The sequence below is a fragment of the Camelus dromedarius genome, chromosome 7 (genome assembly GCF_036321535.1).
Source record: "Camelus dromedarius isolate mCamDro1 chromosome 7, mCamDro1.pat, whole genome shotgun sequence".
NCBI lineage: Eukaryota > Metazoa > Chordata > Mammalia > Artiodactyla > Camelidae > Camelus > Camelus dromedarius.
The window spans coordinates 11671837-11689614 of record NC_087442.1 but is presented as its reverse complement, the minus strand read 5'-3'; the positions used below and the strand labels follow the sequence as shown (position 1 = coordinate 11689614).

General features: G+C 48.2%; 1 protein-coding gene across 2 annotated transcripts in view; it reads left to right on the top strand.

Annotated features, from left to right (window-relative positions):
* TMEM178B (transmembrane protein 178B) overlaps window positions 1–14354 on the top strand; it is a 329704-nt gene extending 315350 nt beyond the window's left edge. The window contains exons 4-5 of one of the 2 annotated variants that reach the window (XR_010381574.1): window positions 12902–13752; window positions 14233–14354. Coding sequence is in view for 1 of the 2 variants with exons in the window: in XM_010989842.3 (XP_010988144.1) it covers window positions 12902–13152 (251 nt within the window). In the remaining variant the exon portion in view is untranslated. Of the gene's footprint in view, window positions 1–12901 lie in introns of both variants that reach the window. The other variant, XM_010989842.3, reaches the window with a different exon arrangement.
* Window positions 14355–17778: the final 3424 nt, after the last annotated feature.

Here is a 17778-nt window from a genome sequence, read left to right as displayed (position 1 = left end):
AGGGATTTTAATGTCCATTTATCAAACAAAACTGCTCCTAGACTCAGAGTTGGCCGCTTTTCAGAAGCAGTATGCCAAGTCTTTATTTATTCATTCTAGTTTAGGATTTCACATGTCATTAATACATTTCCGTTTTTATACCTCTCTATGGAACTAAACTCTGTTGTGAATGAAGCAAAAAAAATCCCTTTCATCTTTTAAAAAATGCTTAAGCAGCTTTATGTCAAGTTAGAATATAGATTCAGTCTGATATTGACCCCTTCATTTTGGCCGTGGGCAGGAAGGAATGCCAATAGTTGTGTCCTTCCCACTGCCCCCTTAGCAAAACCTCGGAATCGCTTCTTAATTCCCAGGCTACAATTTATTTTAGATAATAATTAATTAGAATACCCGCTCCAGCTCAGCTCTTAACATTTTCATACAAGTTCTTTTGAAATCACATTTCCCAGAAGCCTCTGGGTCACAGCTTTTTGGGGTCCCTGAGTTGGTACAGCCAAGGGGAATGGGATGGCGTTCTCTTTGGATCTCAGCATTCCTGCCTGCACCCGTAAAGTAGGAAACTTCTCTCCTCTCTTTAGAAGGGTAGCAACTCCTCCTTCGAAGGCTCTGCTTCCTAAAGGAGAAGAGGTGACTGACTTCTCTGATTGGTGAGGCTGGGAGATGAGGCCAAACTTGCGGGACCCAGCAGCATCTGGGTCCTCTGCCTTCACTTGCTTTGCCAGGGGCCAGCATTCCCAGGGTCAGGCCCGAGACCCAGGCTGATTTTTCTGTCTTATTCTGGCCCCCAGGTGAATGTGTCTGCTCTGCAGACCCAAACGTCCCCTTAGGGAAGCCACCCTAGAATGTCAGCTTGGGAGGAGTGTTGCTGAGCTTGTCTGTGGCCAGGGGCCACGCCAGGGTGGCCACACTTGCCTTAATAGTGATGAAGCTGGTGTTTTCTGTGCTGTCTACCTCCTTTCGGGGCCTCTCTTCTCATCAGAATTTGAACTCAGAAAATGAAGAGGGGTGAGTAATTATCACTCCCCCCAAAGCTCCAAGTCAAAGGTGGAGCTAAAAGGGTTTCTAGGTAGCGGCCTATTCAGGAGCCAGTAGGACTGGGGGGAGGAGCCCTGTGATGGGCTGGGGTCTGCTGACCACCAGCTTGCTCCGTCCACTGGGTGTGGTTTCTGGCCTCATGGGAAACTACAGAGAGTCTTATTGAAAGAGAGTTAATGCTCTGATCTTGATTCCTTTCCTTTTTCAACCACTCCATCCCACCCCTCATAGAAAACTCAAGTCCCTCCCCAGGACATTGCCCTTCTGCCCATCAGAAGTGAAGTAATGTACGTGTGGTGACAGGTTTTCCGAGTTCTCTGAAGAACAGCAGCAAGATTTTATTATGAGACCGAGGGGCACCCAGAACCTACCCAGGGCCGCATTTGATAACAATAGGGCCTCTTCACCCAGTCTCACCTTCTAGTTGATAACCCTTATTTAAACACCATTGTGTGTAGGGTCCTGTTGGGAAGAAAAGAGCTTCTTTGTGTACACGGCTTACAGTCCAGCTCCAGGGACAATACACATGCACATGAAATAGCTGTAATGAGAGAAAATGTAACAAGTGGTTAAAGTGTGGATTTGAATCCTGGCTTCCGTACCTAGCAGCTGTGTGATCTTGGGCCATTCACTTACCCTCTCTGGGTCTTACTTTCCTCATCTAAACCTCTCAAGGTTGCTTTGAGATTTAAAAGAGCTAATATTTGTAAAGCACTTGGAACAATGCCTATCATAATATAAATAGGACACATAAGTCTTTGATCCATATAAAACTACCTGTGTGTTCAGCGACTCAGTGGTGAGGTGACAGTGTGCAAAAATCACTTGGGTACGGGTTTTTATCTCAAAGAAAGGCCAGGCCAAGCTGACAAATGTGCCAGGCATATGGAAACATAAACCAAACCAGGTGGCAGGCTCACCTGACCTTCTGGCTACCACCCCAAGCCTCTTCCTCTACTAATTAACATGGCATTGGCTTGGATCAGATAGGGCAGAAGCCAGTGAGATTTCTTTCAGGAGCCAATTCCTTCCAGACACTTAAACAGCTGGGTCCCAATCCTTCCACATTTAGAATCAAGGCAATTTAGAGCTGAGCCTCATATGCACACTGATGTCAAATAATGACACCTCATGGTCTCATTCACGAGGCCTTCTGTGCATGTCACGAGGTGAGAAGCAGTATCTTCTCTCCAGGTGGCTCATGTTTGACAAAATAAGTGACAGCAAGTCCTAGAACAATTCAGAGAGAATGGCACCTTTTTGCCCCAATACCTAGAGTCACGGGATCATTTAATTGGAAGTATCTTAGAGATCTGGTCCTACCCCCGGCATTTTATGGTTGAGGGGATCACAGCCAAGAGTGATGAGGTGATTTGCGCATTTCATGGGGAAAAAAATGGAATCAGAACCTGGGGATTTTCTGATTGTTGCTAGAGTTCTCTTACCTCTAAGCTGCATCTCCGTCAGTAGCAGCTGTCCTACCAGAAGCTGGTGCAGCCTGACTTGGTGGAGCCTCTGGGCTGGGAGAGCTTTCTGACGACCAAGACAGGAGTTCACACATGACGATGGATCTGCTCGTACGGGGCTTCATGGTGGCTCTGGAAGGCGGCGTGCCTTTCTCTGCAGGATCCTCGTATGCCACTTAGAAAGATGGAATGACTTGAGCAATCAGAGAGCTGTGGCATCAGAGATGGTCTGCAGGAGGTTTTATGTCACTTCAAGCATTGTCCCCAGCAAGAAATCCATGGCAGGATTGCCCTCTGCCCTAGAGGGTCTCCAAGTTTGCTCCATGGACTGTTGCTGTCCACCAGAAAGAGCTGGCCTGGACAGAGAAGGAGAGAAAAGAGAAGCAGTGGTGGGAAGATGGGCTGCTCTAAGTGGCCTTACACTTGGAAGCTCACTGTTCACAGCTTGGGAATGTTCCTTTCTGCACAGCTGTAGATGCCACCCTCAGTTTAGTTAAGAAGCCAGTTGGATCCCACTAACTCTCAGCTCTGAACCAAGGCCCAGATGGGTAGGAAGCTGCAAGGATTTGCACTGAGAAAAATGTGATACTGCACTCTTGGTTCATTTTCTCTCTAGAACTCTCTTTCTGGCCTGATTTGGAAAGCTCATAGCCCACCACAGATTACCGACCTCAGATCTCCCCAACTTTTCATTGCTTGAAGCAGAAAATAGCCAAGGCCAGGTGGGCAAATGTGGACTGTTTCCCCTGCAGGATATTTCTTGTTAATGGGGGCAATGGAAGCAAGTATAATGGCTAGTTCTCCGATGTTTCTGCCATCAAGTAGATTGAGGCTTGACAGCAAAATCAAATATTTAGTCTGTTCCTTACACTTTGGCACCTTCAGCAAATTATTTAATTTGGGATTACTATATAAATTATATAACTTATGTGGTGTATATATATTAACACATATACCTATAGGATTTGCATATATACATGTAATCTCACAGCAACCTCAAGAGGCACAGAAGATACAAAACCAGAGGCTTGGCTGGAGTGCCTGTGCCTGGGTTAACCATTGTGATCACAGAATGGCTTCCCCAGGAGGAAGACAGATGGTGGTGTTTTAACAAAAGAAGCAAGAAGGGAAAGTGTACTGTGTAGACTAAAACCTTTAAAATTAGAGCTCTCACAGTCCACTATGTAGTAGGTGTGTAATACAGGAGTATGGGGTGGCTGTAGATGCCACCTCCACGTTCCAGAGGAACCAGGGTCACAGCCTCCGCAGCACTTATAAAAGGTCCCTGACTCCTGTCACATGTGATTCCCAAGCCTTCTCAAAGGGCTGGTTCCTTTTACCGATCCTGGTTGAGCCACAGGCCTTACAAGCTCCTTCCAGGTTCCATGGTTCAGCTTCCAACAAAGCCAGAGAGCGCAGAGTCCGGGGTGAGCACTTTCCCTGGTCTCTGCTGAGAGTAAGTGCTTGCCGGTTTGGCGCTTGTCCTGTGACGGGGCGGGGACAGGCGGAGCGGGTGATGGAGGTGAAAGCCACAGGCACAATTTTTCTTGTCCCCCAGAACAATTTTTCTTCACCCTCCCTTACGGCTTTCCATTTCTAATATTATACCTTACATATAGAAAGCAATTTTAACTTCTTCAAACCTTTTCACATTTATTATTATCACTCTTCAAAATAATCCTGCAGAGAGGATATTATTCTGATGCTGCATTTCTGTAAAAATAAAAATGCTTTCTGAAATGCCAGGTACCCACTGAAACACAAGGTCGGTAGGCACATGCGTGTGTGAGCACGTGTGTTCACACACACACACATACACACACCCCTCAGCAACCACAAAATGATTTAGGAGAAAGGAGGATGTGGGGGCCAGCCCTGGTATCTCCTTCATTCCTTTCTGGGTTTCAGAGTCCGTATTTTCACTTAAAAGCTCCAGAGCCTAGAAATCCATGTCCTCCAGTGATATGGCTCGACTGCGCAGTGCTGTGTGTAATACAGGAGGAGACACCGCTGTTATACCAGTTCTGGAGAAAATTACAGTCTAGCTGAACACAAACTAAAACAGAGAACAAGAGAAGGTTCCTGTAACTAATTGTCAGATTGGCTGTTCCAGATCATAAAAGTTCTAGGGATTTTGAAAAAAATGTGGATTATCTCATACTGGGAATTCTTAGAGAAGCTTCTTGGGAGGCTCGGGACTTGCACTGGGCAGAAAGGATAGCTTCCGGGATAGCTCCAGGGACGCCGTGCAGGCTGGGTGGAGGAAGCCAGAGGCAGAGCCCATCAAGGAGGCTGGACAGCGGCCCTCTGACCTTAGTAAATTCCCTCACAGCAGAGCACTTCAAACCCACCAATGCCCTCTTCCATTTGCTCAGCCCTTTAGCTGTTTCCCCAAGTTTGAAAAGGCTCTGTCTCGGGGCCGCTGATCTTATGATCACACCTAACGTGCACCCGGAAGAGTCAGTGCATTGATGGGACTGAGTGGGAGTAAGAGTAGATGCATCAGTGAGAGAGATTCAGTGGAGAAAAATCCACATCGTAGATAGCCAGCAGCTAGTGTTTTGTGCGGCTGTGTTAAGATGCCTGTTTCAGCTGCAGTGTGGCCATGAAGTCTGGAAACATGGCCTGATTTGATCATGTATTGTAATGTTATGTTAATAAGCCAGTTATTATGTAGTCACCAGTTACATCAGATTGCTAAGGCTGCCGAAACAAAGTGCCACAGACGGAGGGGCTTAAACAAGAGAAATTCGTTTTTTCACGTCTCCAGAGGCCAAGGTCAAGGTGTTGGCTGGGCTGTTTCCTCTGGGGCCTCTCTCCTCGGGCCGTAGATGGCCTCCCTCTTGTTACCTCTTCATGTGGTCATCCCTCTGCGCACACAGCTGTCTTTCTGTATGTCCTGATCTCCGCTTCTTATAAAAACAGAATGGGTTAGGGCTTACTCTGAACCTCATTTTAACTTCATTACCTCTTTAACAGCCCAATCTCCAAATAACAGTCACATTCGGAAACACTGAGGGGTGAGGGCTTCAACGCAGGGATTTTACGAGGACACAATTCAGTCCATGACCCCTGTGTTTCCAAATTTGGCGGCCACCTTGTAGATATGTAAAAACCAAGGGAAAAGATTCTGTGGTCTATGAGAGAAATATGGACGCTCCTTAGAGCCGATGCCAACCTGTATGAACTGGCCAGTCCGTTTCATCACTTGAGTCAGAGATGTCGCATTACTGTGGCTAATCAGGCCTGGACGCGGACTAGCCTGACTGCGGGCAGACGCAGCCTCGGGGATACAAACGCTGCTTGCCTGGGGGCGGGGGTGGCATTCATGCAATGACTCTGCCTAGAGTGCTTGCAGAGAATGATGGATGATTTTGTCCTAACTCAGAACCCCATCCCTGGCAGTGTGTCCTCCTCTGGAACCTGTCACCACCCCTTGCCTCATCCCAGTGAACCCCTAAGGCACCTTGGATGCAAAACCCCACGTGACCTGCCTGTTGCCTGCCGCTGATGCAATGGTGTATAATTCAACAGTAATTTATATTCCATGCAGGTCTGAGCAAAGCTGTAAAGCGCTCTCGAGAGCTAAATGCTGCTGAGGCATTTAATCTAAGCAAAGGAAGGCTTTGTATATATCAGCTTCCTAGGCTGCGGATGCCGCTGTCGGAGGAGGAGGGATCCTTTTTCTGTTTGCTGATTTTTACAGCTTTAAAGATCAAAGAGGGGCAGAAGGCAGTGTGTCTTAGGGAGGACTGGAGCTGTTACCTGACCTCCCTGACACGCACGTCCACAAGGGCACGTCTGCAGAGACAGCTCTGCGTCAGCCTGTTGGGCTGGGGTCAGGACAGAGACCCTCTGGCCACGGTAACATCAAGGCATCCTGAGAGGGTTAAGGACACACCGATGTTGTTCCTTATTCCCAAGAGCCGAAAATGTCACAGAGATGGATTTCTGGCCCTAGAAAGCTGCAGAAGTTACCCTCCTGTAGTGAGGTTTGGAAACAAGTTGGTCACAGAAGGCAGAGCTATTTGGGAAAATGCCCGTGCACACAATACGTGATCGCCCTGGATTCCCAGTAGAACCTTTGCGAGGCCGAGGCCGTCCGTTTCCTAGGCGATGGCTTCTTGAATTAGTAAGAGCATTTCTGCTGCCTTGCCCGGGGCCTCAATTTCGATGCTGTTTCTCCACAGGGTCCGTGGCTGCGGCGTTACTGCCTGGCTTCTCCGACAGTCCCTAAAGGGAGTGGAGACACATGTTCTCCCCTCCCTTGCCTGTGGACGCTAATACAGCAGGAGGCCCCCCATCTCCCCATTTCCCCATCTCGTCCGCCTCCCGTACCAGCAACCGCTGCTGAGAAGTGGGCTGAGCCGGGCGTTAACACTGGGACCCTGGATACCAGCTTAAAATTACCTTGGTAATCAACCTTTCAGGTGGTACCAGGATAGAACCATTTTAGAGGTTGCTGATTAAGTGTTTCCTGGTGACATTTTCAGGGCTGCAAAAGAATGAACTGCCCCCAAACAAGGCTCTCCTGGCCTGGCATTTCCTAACATGACAGCACATCTGGGAACTCAAGTTTCTGTGCTTCCACTAGGCGAAGGCATTACGTTTTCTTTAACTTTCAGGCAAAGATTCATTAATGTAGTGCTTGCAGTATCACCGATCGGCCCTGGAGTGGAGAACAGGAGGGGACCTGTAGGAAGGGTGACTGATGTGTCCCAGTTAGCCCCGGTCTTTCTAGTTTTAGGACCAAAAGTCACACATTCCAGGGACAAGACCTCCACCCCTGCCAACTCCCTGGCAAACTGGGGAAGTTGATCACCCTACTAGGGAAGCAAGGCTTTGAAAGAAAAAGAAACGTAAGGGAGTTGGGGATTATGGGGGAAGTACTGGAAATCTATGTGTCGCCGGGGAATACCATGAATTTGCCATGTCCCCAGGGGATTGGGACACATAGTGACATAATATGTGACATCACGTAATATTGCATGATCACGTGAATGAACTGTGTGCTGGTGGTAGTTCAAGTCAGAGGAGAGGGTGAAGTTGTCAACAAGAGTGCGGAATGTGGGGTGAAAGGAGAACTGGGGAGCCCCAAGTCTGAAAAGACAAAGGAGGAGACCGAGACATTTAGGGACAGGGGGACCAAGCTTGGATTGAGTGGCAGCTTGGAAACTTAGGGAGGAGATACACAAGTAAGAGGCAGTTGTCAAACATCCAAGGAACTAAAACCAGGAAGAAAACTAGAATCTACTATTTGGCAACCAGAGAAACAGTAATTAGAGATGGCAGCCACGCAAAGGAGGTGGGTGAGGATGCTGTCTTTGGTGTTGGAACGAGGACTGGCAGTCTGGGCGTGGAAGCAGTTTCCTCTCACCCCCACTCAAGTCTCAGCTGTGCCCTGAGTGGAGGGGGTGGGGGCACCCCTGGGGGTGGCCAGCAATCCTGGAGCATCTCACGGCCTTCTCCCCTTCCAGCCGGGTGCTGACATGTCACACAGGCAGGAGTAGCCAGGGCCGGGCCAGATGACATCACGGGTGTCATTCCTGAAAGGGCTCTAGGTGAGGATGGTCATCAAAGGAAGCAGGTGCTGCGTTGGAATCAGAAGGAAGCATTTATGTTTACATAGTTGGTTTCAGCCCTTGGCTGTGCCTTCCCGCTCCCAGGTGGAGTTTGCGAATGGGGGCACTAGCGGGGTCTGGAGAAAGCGGTTCCCTCTTTGCCAGCAGGTCTCGTTAGCACCAGCTCTCAGGCTGTGGCTATGTGTGGTGGTGCTGTCTCATCTAACAGGATTTCCTGAGCTCTGAGTCCATACGAGTGAGAGTCCTGGCACAGATAGGTAGTTAGATTTCATTTCTCCTTCCAATCAGCTGCAGCTGACTGCCTGGGGCTGGCTGCCTGGAGAGCTGGGCTGCGTAGGAGACTGAGGCCCCTTCCAGGACCAGCAGGAACAAGAGTTGAGACTGATGAGCTCTTTCTGCCAAAGGTATAGCTACTGAACTTTGCTCTCCAAAGTATAGTTCCTGAAATGATGCACCTGATGGTCCCCTTGTGAATGGACAAGGCCAGTGTGTCTCAGAAATGTTTAGATCACTGGCATCCTTTCTTCAGATGAAATTTCACAAGGAAACAGATCAAAGTAGGGCTGTTCTGGCCAGAGAGAGGAGAGAGGGCTGGGAGTCTCTTCTATTCCCTCTTCCTTTCCCAGCAGCAGCTCCTGAGGCACCTCTGTGGAACATGGTTTGAAAACCACTGGAGGAGGGACAACTTCAGAGAGTGTAAGGAAGGATCTCTCTGAGAGGACAGTGCTTGAATTGAGATCCCAGAAGATCGCAAGAAGAAGGCCATTTTAGATAAGGGGATGAAGAGCAAGTGCAAAGGCCCTGGGGTGACTAAAAGCTTGGCTTAATTTAGAGACCTAGGACACTGGGGCACTGAGACTGAAGGAGGGATGCTCTTCAGGCCAGGTGAGGACCCTCTTCTGTTTATTGCCTGCAGAAATCCTGCTAATTTTTCAAGACCCCAATTCCCTTGGGAAACCTTCCCTGGCCTGATATAATTGTCTCTTAACCATTTACTTCTGAGTATTATTTTTTCTTTCTCTAAAGATGACTAGGTATAGGAGGGAACTTATGCTTGTCTGCTCCAGCTCCCTGATTTTACAGATGAGGGGACCAAAGGTTCAGAGCTGATTCTAAACTCCGATCTCTTAATCCCCAGTCTGGTTCTATTTTCACTTTATCCTCGGCTTTTCGTTTATGTATATCTTCTATCCCCAGCTAGATTATGAGATATTTTTTCATCTTTTTATTTTAGATTTAATTAAAAATTCTTGAGAAGAGTGATCATATCTTATTCTCCTTTTTATCCCCCTAACACCTAGCATAATGCTTGGCACAAACATAGACGTTCAGCAAATATTTGCTGATTGGCTGCTCTGCACACCCGGGAGCCCGCTGCCACGGGAATGTCCTCCTGCGTCCGCCCCATCACAGTTAACCTGCCTCCCCCAGACCTGGCATCACTTAGATCTGACATCTGTGCTACCGCGGTCTCTACTTCCCTGGCCAGCGGTACACCTGACACTTCGCACAGCCAGCTCTGGGCACAGAGCAGAGCCTTGCTCCAAAGGGAAGGGCTTGGGTAATTCTTTTCACTTAATTGCTACACTGTGACTATGATTAGGCTTGGAGCCTGATTGGAGTTAACTCAAGCCCCAAGCAGTGGGAGGATGTATTAAGAAGCTGTGACTGTGCCTTATTGCATTTGCCTTCCTTGGATCCCTTCTATTCCATCAATAAGTGCTCTCCAGAAATAAAATGATCGATTCTAAAGACCTGGCCCCAGAAGCCACTGCTGCTTCTGGTGGAGAAACGAGGGCTGGCCTCATACTTGCCCAAAGGATCACTATGCTTTGGGTGACTGGAAACAGACTGCAATCCCCAGTGCTGGAATATCTATTACTGCCCTTTAATTGAGGTCTGTTGTCCAGCAGAGGCATTTAGAATCTGTATTAGTTCTCCAGAGAAGCCCAGCGAGTTGGTGGTGGCAGCTGGAGGTGGGGGGAGTTCTGTACCCCACCCTCCCCAGTTAGTTGACAATTAGACAGAAAACTGGGTCAGGCAGGGTCCTTGCTCACTGGTGTCCCTTATCTCCCCCACTCTCTGGGACTCTGTCAACATCTTTCGAAGCACATCATTCATTCATGGTCAGAACAGCAATGGCAACATGTGATTCATTCTGTCTGTTTACTGAGGATCTACCCCGTGCCTGCCTGCGTCCGTTTCTAGGGAACTCACATTTCCAACTTTGAATTTATAAGTGCAGAAGCACATAAAAATGTGAATCCTTGCCCCTAATGGAAAAGAGTAAAGTCTATGGGAACTGACAGAGCCTCTTCCTCTCTGCCTTCTTTGTCATGTGGGATTTCCTAATACGTTGCCCAGATGACGTGCTTAAAGGGCCATCTCACGTGAGAGTCCTCAGGTCTGTTTTCCCATCGGTGGGAATACTGACAAGAGCTAATAAACCACAGAAATTTTAAGAGTTTCGAAAGTCAGAGAACAACTGAAAGGAAGTTAAGGCCAGGAAGTTACTGCAATTAACTCCATTGACACAACATAACAGTAAGATGTATGTATTATCAACCACCAGTAATTAGGACCATATGGTAATTAACTAATTAGGTCCTGATTTATCAACCACATCCTTTGTGTCCTGTCCCCTTGGCTTGCAGAACACACCGTTGAAACAGTGTCTATCAAGCTCTCTCAACTACTAGCAGCTTGGGAAGATCAAAACTTCCTTAAGGTCAGCCTTCTCTCCTAGAACAAATCACTAGACTTCATCAGGACAGAGAACTGTGTGATGGAAAGAAATGTCTCCATTTTTTAAAGTATCTTATGCAGATACAGTTTATGTAAAGCCTTTGGGTGACCTCAGTCACAGCCAGAGCTTTGATTTATAAGATGATGACTCAGTCCACAGCTCTAGCTCAGAATTTTCTACCAGGCTCCAGACCCATGGTACCAAGTGCCTTCCATCCCAAGGGTGGCTTAGATTTGAACTCAGCACACATGACACACGCACACTCTCTTCCTGTCCTAAATCTAAATTTTCGTAAGTGATATCTTCGCACACCCAGGTTTCCAAACCAGAAATTGAAAGCCTACTTGAGGCACAAGCAGGCCAGCTCTGATTTGATGGAATTTGGATTCTTTGAAACTGGTGTCAAAAGAAGCTTTCTTTCGGTCTGACACTCCCAGGACATCACTCTTCTTGGCCAGACCCACAGGCTGCCTCCTTCCCTCTGGCCCCCCTCTGCTTCTTCCCTCACCTGGATCTGTGTCTCAAGAAAGAACCTCTGCCCTTAGACAAGGTCTTACCTGGCTGATGAACAGAAATCATCTGAAGAGCTTTTAAAGAGGAAAGATTCCCATCCTCTCCCACAAGATTCTGATTCAAAAAGTCTGGGATGAGACCTAACCCACCCTGTGTATCTTCTGAGAATTCTGTCTGAACCCCAGTGCACAGTATGAGGGCCCCAGGGTGCTTTGCAACTCCTCCAAGTTTGGGAGCACTCTTCTCCCAAGTAATGATGGTGTCACATGAGTTGGTACATGACAGTGGTCACTGCACACACACGCGTATGCATAAGCACGTACACGCACACACATACACCCACACGCACGTGTACACACACAAGCTCACCACACACACAATTTTATTGATGCGGCAGTGGTGCCCAGGTCACCCCTGCTGCATTGCTTTCAGTTGCCTCTCCCAGAACTCATTCCCTAAGCAGTCAGTCCCGCCCTGCTCTCTCCTCGCCAGCCCTCTCCTCCCTTCTCCCTGTGACCAAAGCAGGCACCTAACTGGTCGCCCTACCTCTCCACTATCTTCTGATTTAGGGTCTTTGGAAATGCAGATCACAGCCACCAAAGTGCCTGGACCCCTGTAGGTGCTAACTTCTACCATCTCCCCCACCCAGCCTTCCCAAACTATAAGTACTTCTTCTGGTTGTTGCTCACATCTCTGCAGCGACGGAAGAAACATAAGACATGGCAAACATTGAGAAACGCTCTTGGGCTTGGAATTCTACACTGTTTGATAACATTCCATCTCTTATGACCGCCTTTTCATTGCACGTTCCTATGAGCAATATTTTTTTTAAGGAGCATCATTAAATACGTTTGTGAAATATCTCAGAGGGCTGGGTTGGACAAGTTACTTTATGTTACCGTGAATTGTGAATCTTCATGGGTGAGACATTACGTACAGAGCTCAGGGTGTTTTGACTCTGCTGCCACATTGTAAAGGAGTTATCTCCTAGGCTCAGTGTTCATGGAAAGCTCTTTGGGAAATGTTGTCTTACTGGAAAAGGGAAAAAGCTCCCCAAATATGGATGACTTGTTGGTAAATGGATTAATGGAAAACCCAGTATCATAGAAGACATTGTATATAGGAAAGAAAAGAATAAGTATGTTTTCCTCTTTAAAGGAGTAGCAACAGCGGGTGTTTTCTGTGTCTCCAAAGAAAGACAATGAATTTTAAATGCGTTAGAAAAATGAACTGAAGGTTCTTCTGCCTGACTTCACCCTACACCAACTGTAACGTGATACATTTTTAGTATTTTCCCAAAGGAGAGACTTCCCAAGTTTGTCCAAGACTGGGCAGTTATTGGAGCACGAGGAAGCCTTGAATCCTGGATACTATTCCCATCTCCATGAATATTTCCAAATAGTGATCTTGTTAGCAGGTTACTCTTACCTGGATCTCCTCAGTTTTCCTACTCAAGAAAATGGAAGATGTAATAAACCTCACTTCTCTCTTTCTCTCTGCCTCTCCTCTTCCCTCTCCTTCCCTGTTACCCCACCCCTGTTTCTTCCCTTCTCCTCCAGGAACCTTCTGCATCATTTCACTGTGCACCTGTGTGGCTGGGATCAACTTTGAGCTGTCACGCTACCCACGCTACCTGTACGGACTCCCCGACGACATCAGCCACGGCTACGGCTGGTCCATGTTCTGTGCGTGGGGGGGCCTGGGCCTCACGCTAATCTCGGGATTCTTCTGTACCTTGGCCCCTTCTGTCCAACCTGTCCCGAGGACCAACTGCCCAAAATCCAGACCCGAGAATGGGACAGTGTGCTAAAAAAACAAACTCATACACACACACACATATATATATATAAATATATATATATATATAATATACATATATACAACAAAACTAAATCAACATGATGCCAGTGCCAAGGTCGAGTTGAGTTGGCTCAGGCACCCGCATCTCGTCTGGACTTTGTGTCGCCTCATCACCGAGATGGGGAAGGCGTGCCCATCCTGTGGCTCTTCCATCAATTCTTAACTTTTGGCTTCCTGGTTTCTGGAAGACAGAGTGAACATCCCCATTCGAGGTCGTGTCCTGATTCCCGTCACTCACAAGGATGGGGTGGTGGGCTGGGAAGGGACGGTGCCTGGGGTCCAAAGCGGCACAGGTGTCGAGAAGGAAGTACCATCCACTGGGCCAACAGGAGGGGACACCACCCCATCACCGATCATCTCAACGAGAAACCCCGCCCTTAGTTCATAGAGTGAAACCAGATCTTTGAGGCCATTCACAGAACCACTTCTCCTGCTCGTCCTGTTCTGATTTCCTTCCAGCCCGACCAGTGACACACAAGGAGTGGAAGAGAAAACACACCCAGAAGGACGTTTCCTCTTCGCTACCAAACTTTCGGACCAAGTTTCAGAGGTGGGAAGGGGGAGAACACAACGTGCTGAGAGGCAAGACCTGCATCACTAACAGGACGCTTCAGTGGATGCTCAGAAAACCCAGTCTTACCTTCCAGCTGCCTTACACCCAGTTAAACAAGAGGCTGCCCTGCCCCAAACCCCACTCCCCAGGCAGATCAGAGCCTTGGAGTCATGCTGTGATGTGTGTGTGTGTGATGTGTATGTGTGCGTGTGTGTGTGTGACTACTTTGAGTGGTTTCCTTTTTTCTTTTCACCTTTTAAAATGGAAATATTACATTATGACTGTTGTCTATTATTTGTGGTGGTTCCACGGCCCAGGACGGAGGCCCCGAGACCTAGGATGCACCATAAGGGGCAGGCCTCCATGGGTGCTGGCTCTGCAGCTTCAATCCCTGGAGTGTGAGTGTGTGTATGTGTGTGGTGGGTGTTTTCTGAGTGGGGTTTTATCATTTGTGTTGCATTTTTCTGTTATTTTTAGTGCAGCTGAAATTCCCAGAGGGCAGAACCAAGAACAAAACCACTGGGCAGGCGACCCTGTGGTTCTTCACATCACAGCTCTGGGACACCACGGGATTTAGTCCTCTAATTTTGGAAGTTGAAGACACAGCTGGGCCCACAAGCCATGAGCGAAGAGGGACCACCGTGCAGGAGGGAGAAGGGATGTTATCTCTGTTGCTGTTGTCAAGTACGTATACCGAACAAGACCTTTCACTTCCCATCACGGAAGCTGTCCTTTGTCACTGGACATCCACCCCTCTCCTGGGGTGACCTCTGTACAGACGAATGGAAAAAGGGTCACACGCAGAGAGCACCTCCTTGTCTCATGGGCTCCCGTTTGTATGATATCGTGTACATTCACAGAGAACTCTTGACTCTTTCCAGCCTCCTTTCCCTCTTGATATTCAAGGCCATGAATCCCAAAAGAGCCGTCTTGGCGGCTAGCACCCCAACAGAGGTGGCACCAGTCTGGCCCAGTGTCTCGGGCTCTGTGGAGCCAATTGGCACAGCAGGTGTTGGCGAGCTCTGGAGTCAGCCAGAGGGTGGTGAAGGCTGCGGGGACAGGAGTCTGCCGGAAGGAGCAGGCAGGAGCAATTGGCGGTCACCTCAGTGACCCTTCAGGGGCTGGGCAGTCCTGGGGAGGCAAAGAGAGAACTCCCCAAGCTGCACCGCCACGGGTCAACCGTGTAGCCGGGAGTGCAGTTGCTCCGTGGCTGAGTCTGCTCTGGGAACTCTGCCACTCACTCAGCAGCCTTCCTTCCCGACCGTGGCCTCGGTTTCATCGACTTGCCTTCTAGCCCGTCTCCCCTCCAGTTCCTGCCTTTTCTCATCTCCCAACCATTTCCCTTCTCCCTCTCCCATCCACCAGGCTACAAGTCCCGCCTCTCTCCTCCTCTGCTCTTTTTGACTGTGTGTGTGTGTGTGTGTGTGTGTGTGTGTGTGTGTGTGTGTGTGTGCAGTTCACATCCGGATAGAACATCTGATGTGCGTGGATAGGTCTGAGTGTGGGTCTCTGTATGCGTGTATCTCTCTGGTGCATTTTGTGTACATTTGTGTCAATAGGTATCTGGGCGCAGGTGTGAGTGTACAACTCAAGACTTCCTTGCTCGCGAAACGGGCCAGCTTCTGCAGAAGTGCTCCCGTGTGAGTGCCCTGTGAGTGGGTGTGCCGGGGGATGGCTGGTGAGGAAATGCTGCTAGCTTCTACTTGCCTAAGGATTATTTTTAAAGCAAAGGATTTATTCTATGAGGACGGAGATAACTTTCAGGAAAACCCAGTTTTGCAATTGTTTCGGGAATTTTTTTAGAAGTTTTTCTTTTAAAAGTTAGGTTTCCCCCTTCAGGGGAAGGATGTGAGGAAAAGTGAGGAGAAGTATCTCAGTCTCAGAGGCCCTTGTCTTCCTTCCAAGTACCCTGACTGCCCTCCGACCAGCATCGAGAGGTGAGCATCCACGAGCATCTGTTTGGGGCAGAGAGTTTGTCTGTGACCAGATCCAGGTTTCAGCTGTTTCCCATTTGTAGGAAAATAGGGAAAGGAATTCCAAATAGGGCAATTTGCTATCAATCATTTGAACTTTTCTTAAGTAACTTTTCTTAAATAACCAGTACATCTCACCTCACCGACCTATTATTTGTACCCTCTTTTTTCATCCTGTGCTTTCCATAAATAGATCATCCACTCTCTTCAGCTATTAATCTTTGTAACAGACCTTTAACACAGCCTGCTGCATCCCTTTGAAATGTTCCTGAAATGTTAGTGGGACTTCTAGGAAAGAAGGAAACCACCTGGGCTCAGTTCATCAGCAGCAGAGCCGGAGCTTGGAGCTGCTTTTCTGATTGTGGGGCCAGGCAGGTACAGACACACACTCCAGGTCTGATCCTGCTCGGGGCCAGTCAAAGCCCAGCCACACGGCCAGGATGACAAGTCCTGGCTGGCAGGAGAACAGCTCCAGCATGGGGGCTTGACCCCAGATGAAGACATGCCACTCAAGGCTGTTACTGAAGCTTTCATGCTGTGAGGGGTGAAGAAGACAAAAGAGACAGAGGAGAAGGGAGGAGGCTCAACCTGTTAGCCAGTTTGGGTCAGACTCTGCTAGCCCCAGATCAGAGCAGAGCCCAACCTTCTGACGAGATCTAGGGTCAGCAGCCTCACCCACCAGCCCCTACACTCCCCCCTCCGCCAGGTCAAGTTCAAATTCCCTACAGATGTGAAGGCAAGATCTAGGACCATGTATGTGTTTCCAGCTTCATGCAAGTCGACCTTGAGCACGGGGCCTATTTCAGTTTTTATTTCCTCCCTTGCCCTATGACCCTGGGGATTCAGGGAAGGGAGGTATCTGCCTGGAAAGAGGTCCTATTTGTTTCTCTCTCTGTCTTGAGGGTTTTGGCTGCTTTTTCTGTTGTTTTTTTTTTTTTTTTCCTCTCCCTCTACTCACTTCCACTTTCCCTCTACATCAGCTTTGGTCAATTCAGATAGTTAAGCAATTTGTCTTTCGCGAGGCTCATACACTCCCAGCAGCCCCCTTCTTTGTCTGTTGTGGCTGTAAGTTTCATATGGAGTTCTGTGATCTCCTTGGCATCAGAGCATAAAAAAATTTAAAATGTATCTGTTTCAGCTTCAGTCCTTCTATAGGCCCCAGCCTTTCAGCAACTGCACCCTTTCAATTTCAGGGATCACAAAGTCACAATAACTCAAAGACTCAGTAACTCCACCAAATCAAGACAAAGCCTTCTTCTGTCCATGTTCATATGCAGCACCCTGGGTCCTGGTGCCCTTTTGGTGACTTCTCTTGTTGGGAGTGAGTGTTTTCACCTAGTGACACTTGCCTTTCCTTCAGTAAGGGAAGAAGACACTCTGAGTCTCTGAGCCCCATGTCTTAATATTTATCCGCAGTCATGATGAGAGGTCTAAAATGAAAGAGCCATGTGTCATTGTCCTGAGTTAGTGGGAGGACGTACTGCTTAGGTCTCCAGAGCTGCCCACCTGAGTCAGACTCAGAATAATGGAATCAAGTACATCACCCAGGGGCGTTTAGAATTGACTCTGTCTTCGCTTGGTTTATTCTGAGAGTGTTTATTAACTTATTTTCAAGTATCTGGGGGAATGGAGGAGGAAAAAGTACACTCTGGTCATCTTTGGTGTGATTTGCATGGGATGTTTGGTTGATTTGTGTAGCTAAAGTGAAGCTACTTTTCTGAAAACATCCTCTCTGCTCTAGGGACCAACCCTTCCAGTGGGCACATCCAGCCCTTTACAGGGACATCTGATGAGTCATAGTGAGAGTGATTTCACCACTGGGAGAAATAGTTGGTGCATAACAGCTGGGCTGGCCTCTGGGCTATCTTCCAGCTGGTGTACAACAGAGGAAGGGGACAGATTTCTAAACAATCCACCTGACTTGATGGACACAAAAGATTCTGGTGTCTCTCAATGCCATCATCTTGGTGGGCTGTGTTTGCCCTCTTTCCATCTGATGCCTCAATGGTGCAAAATGTTTCTTAAACGTTATTATTAGTTCTTAGACTAC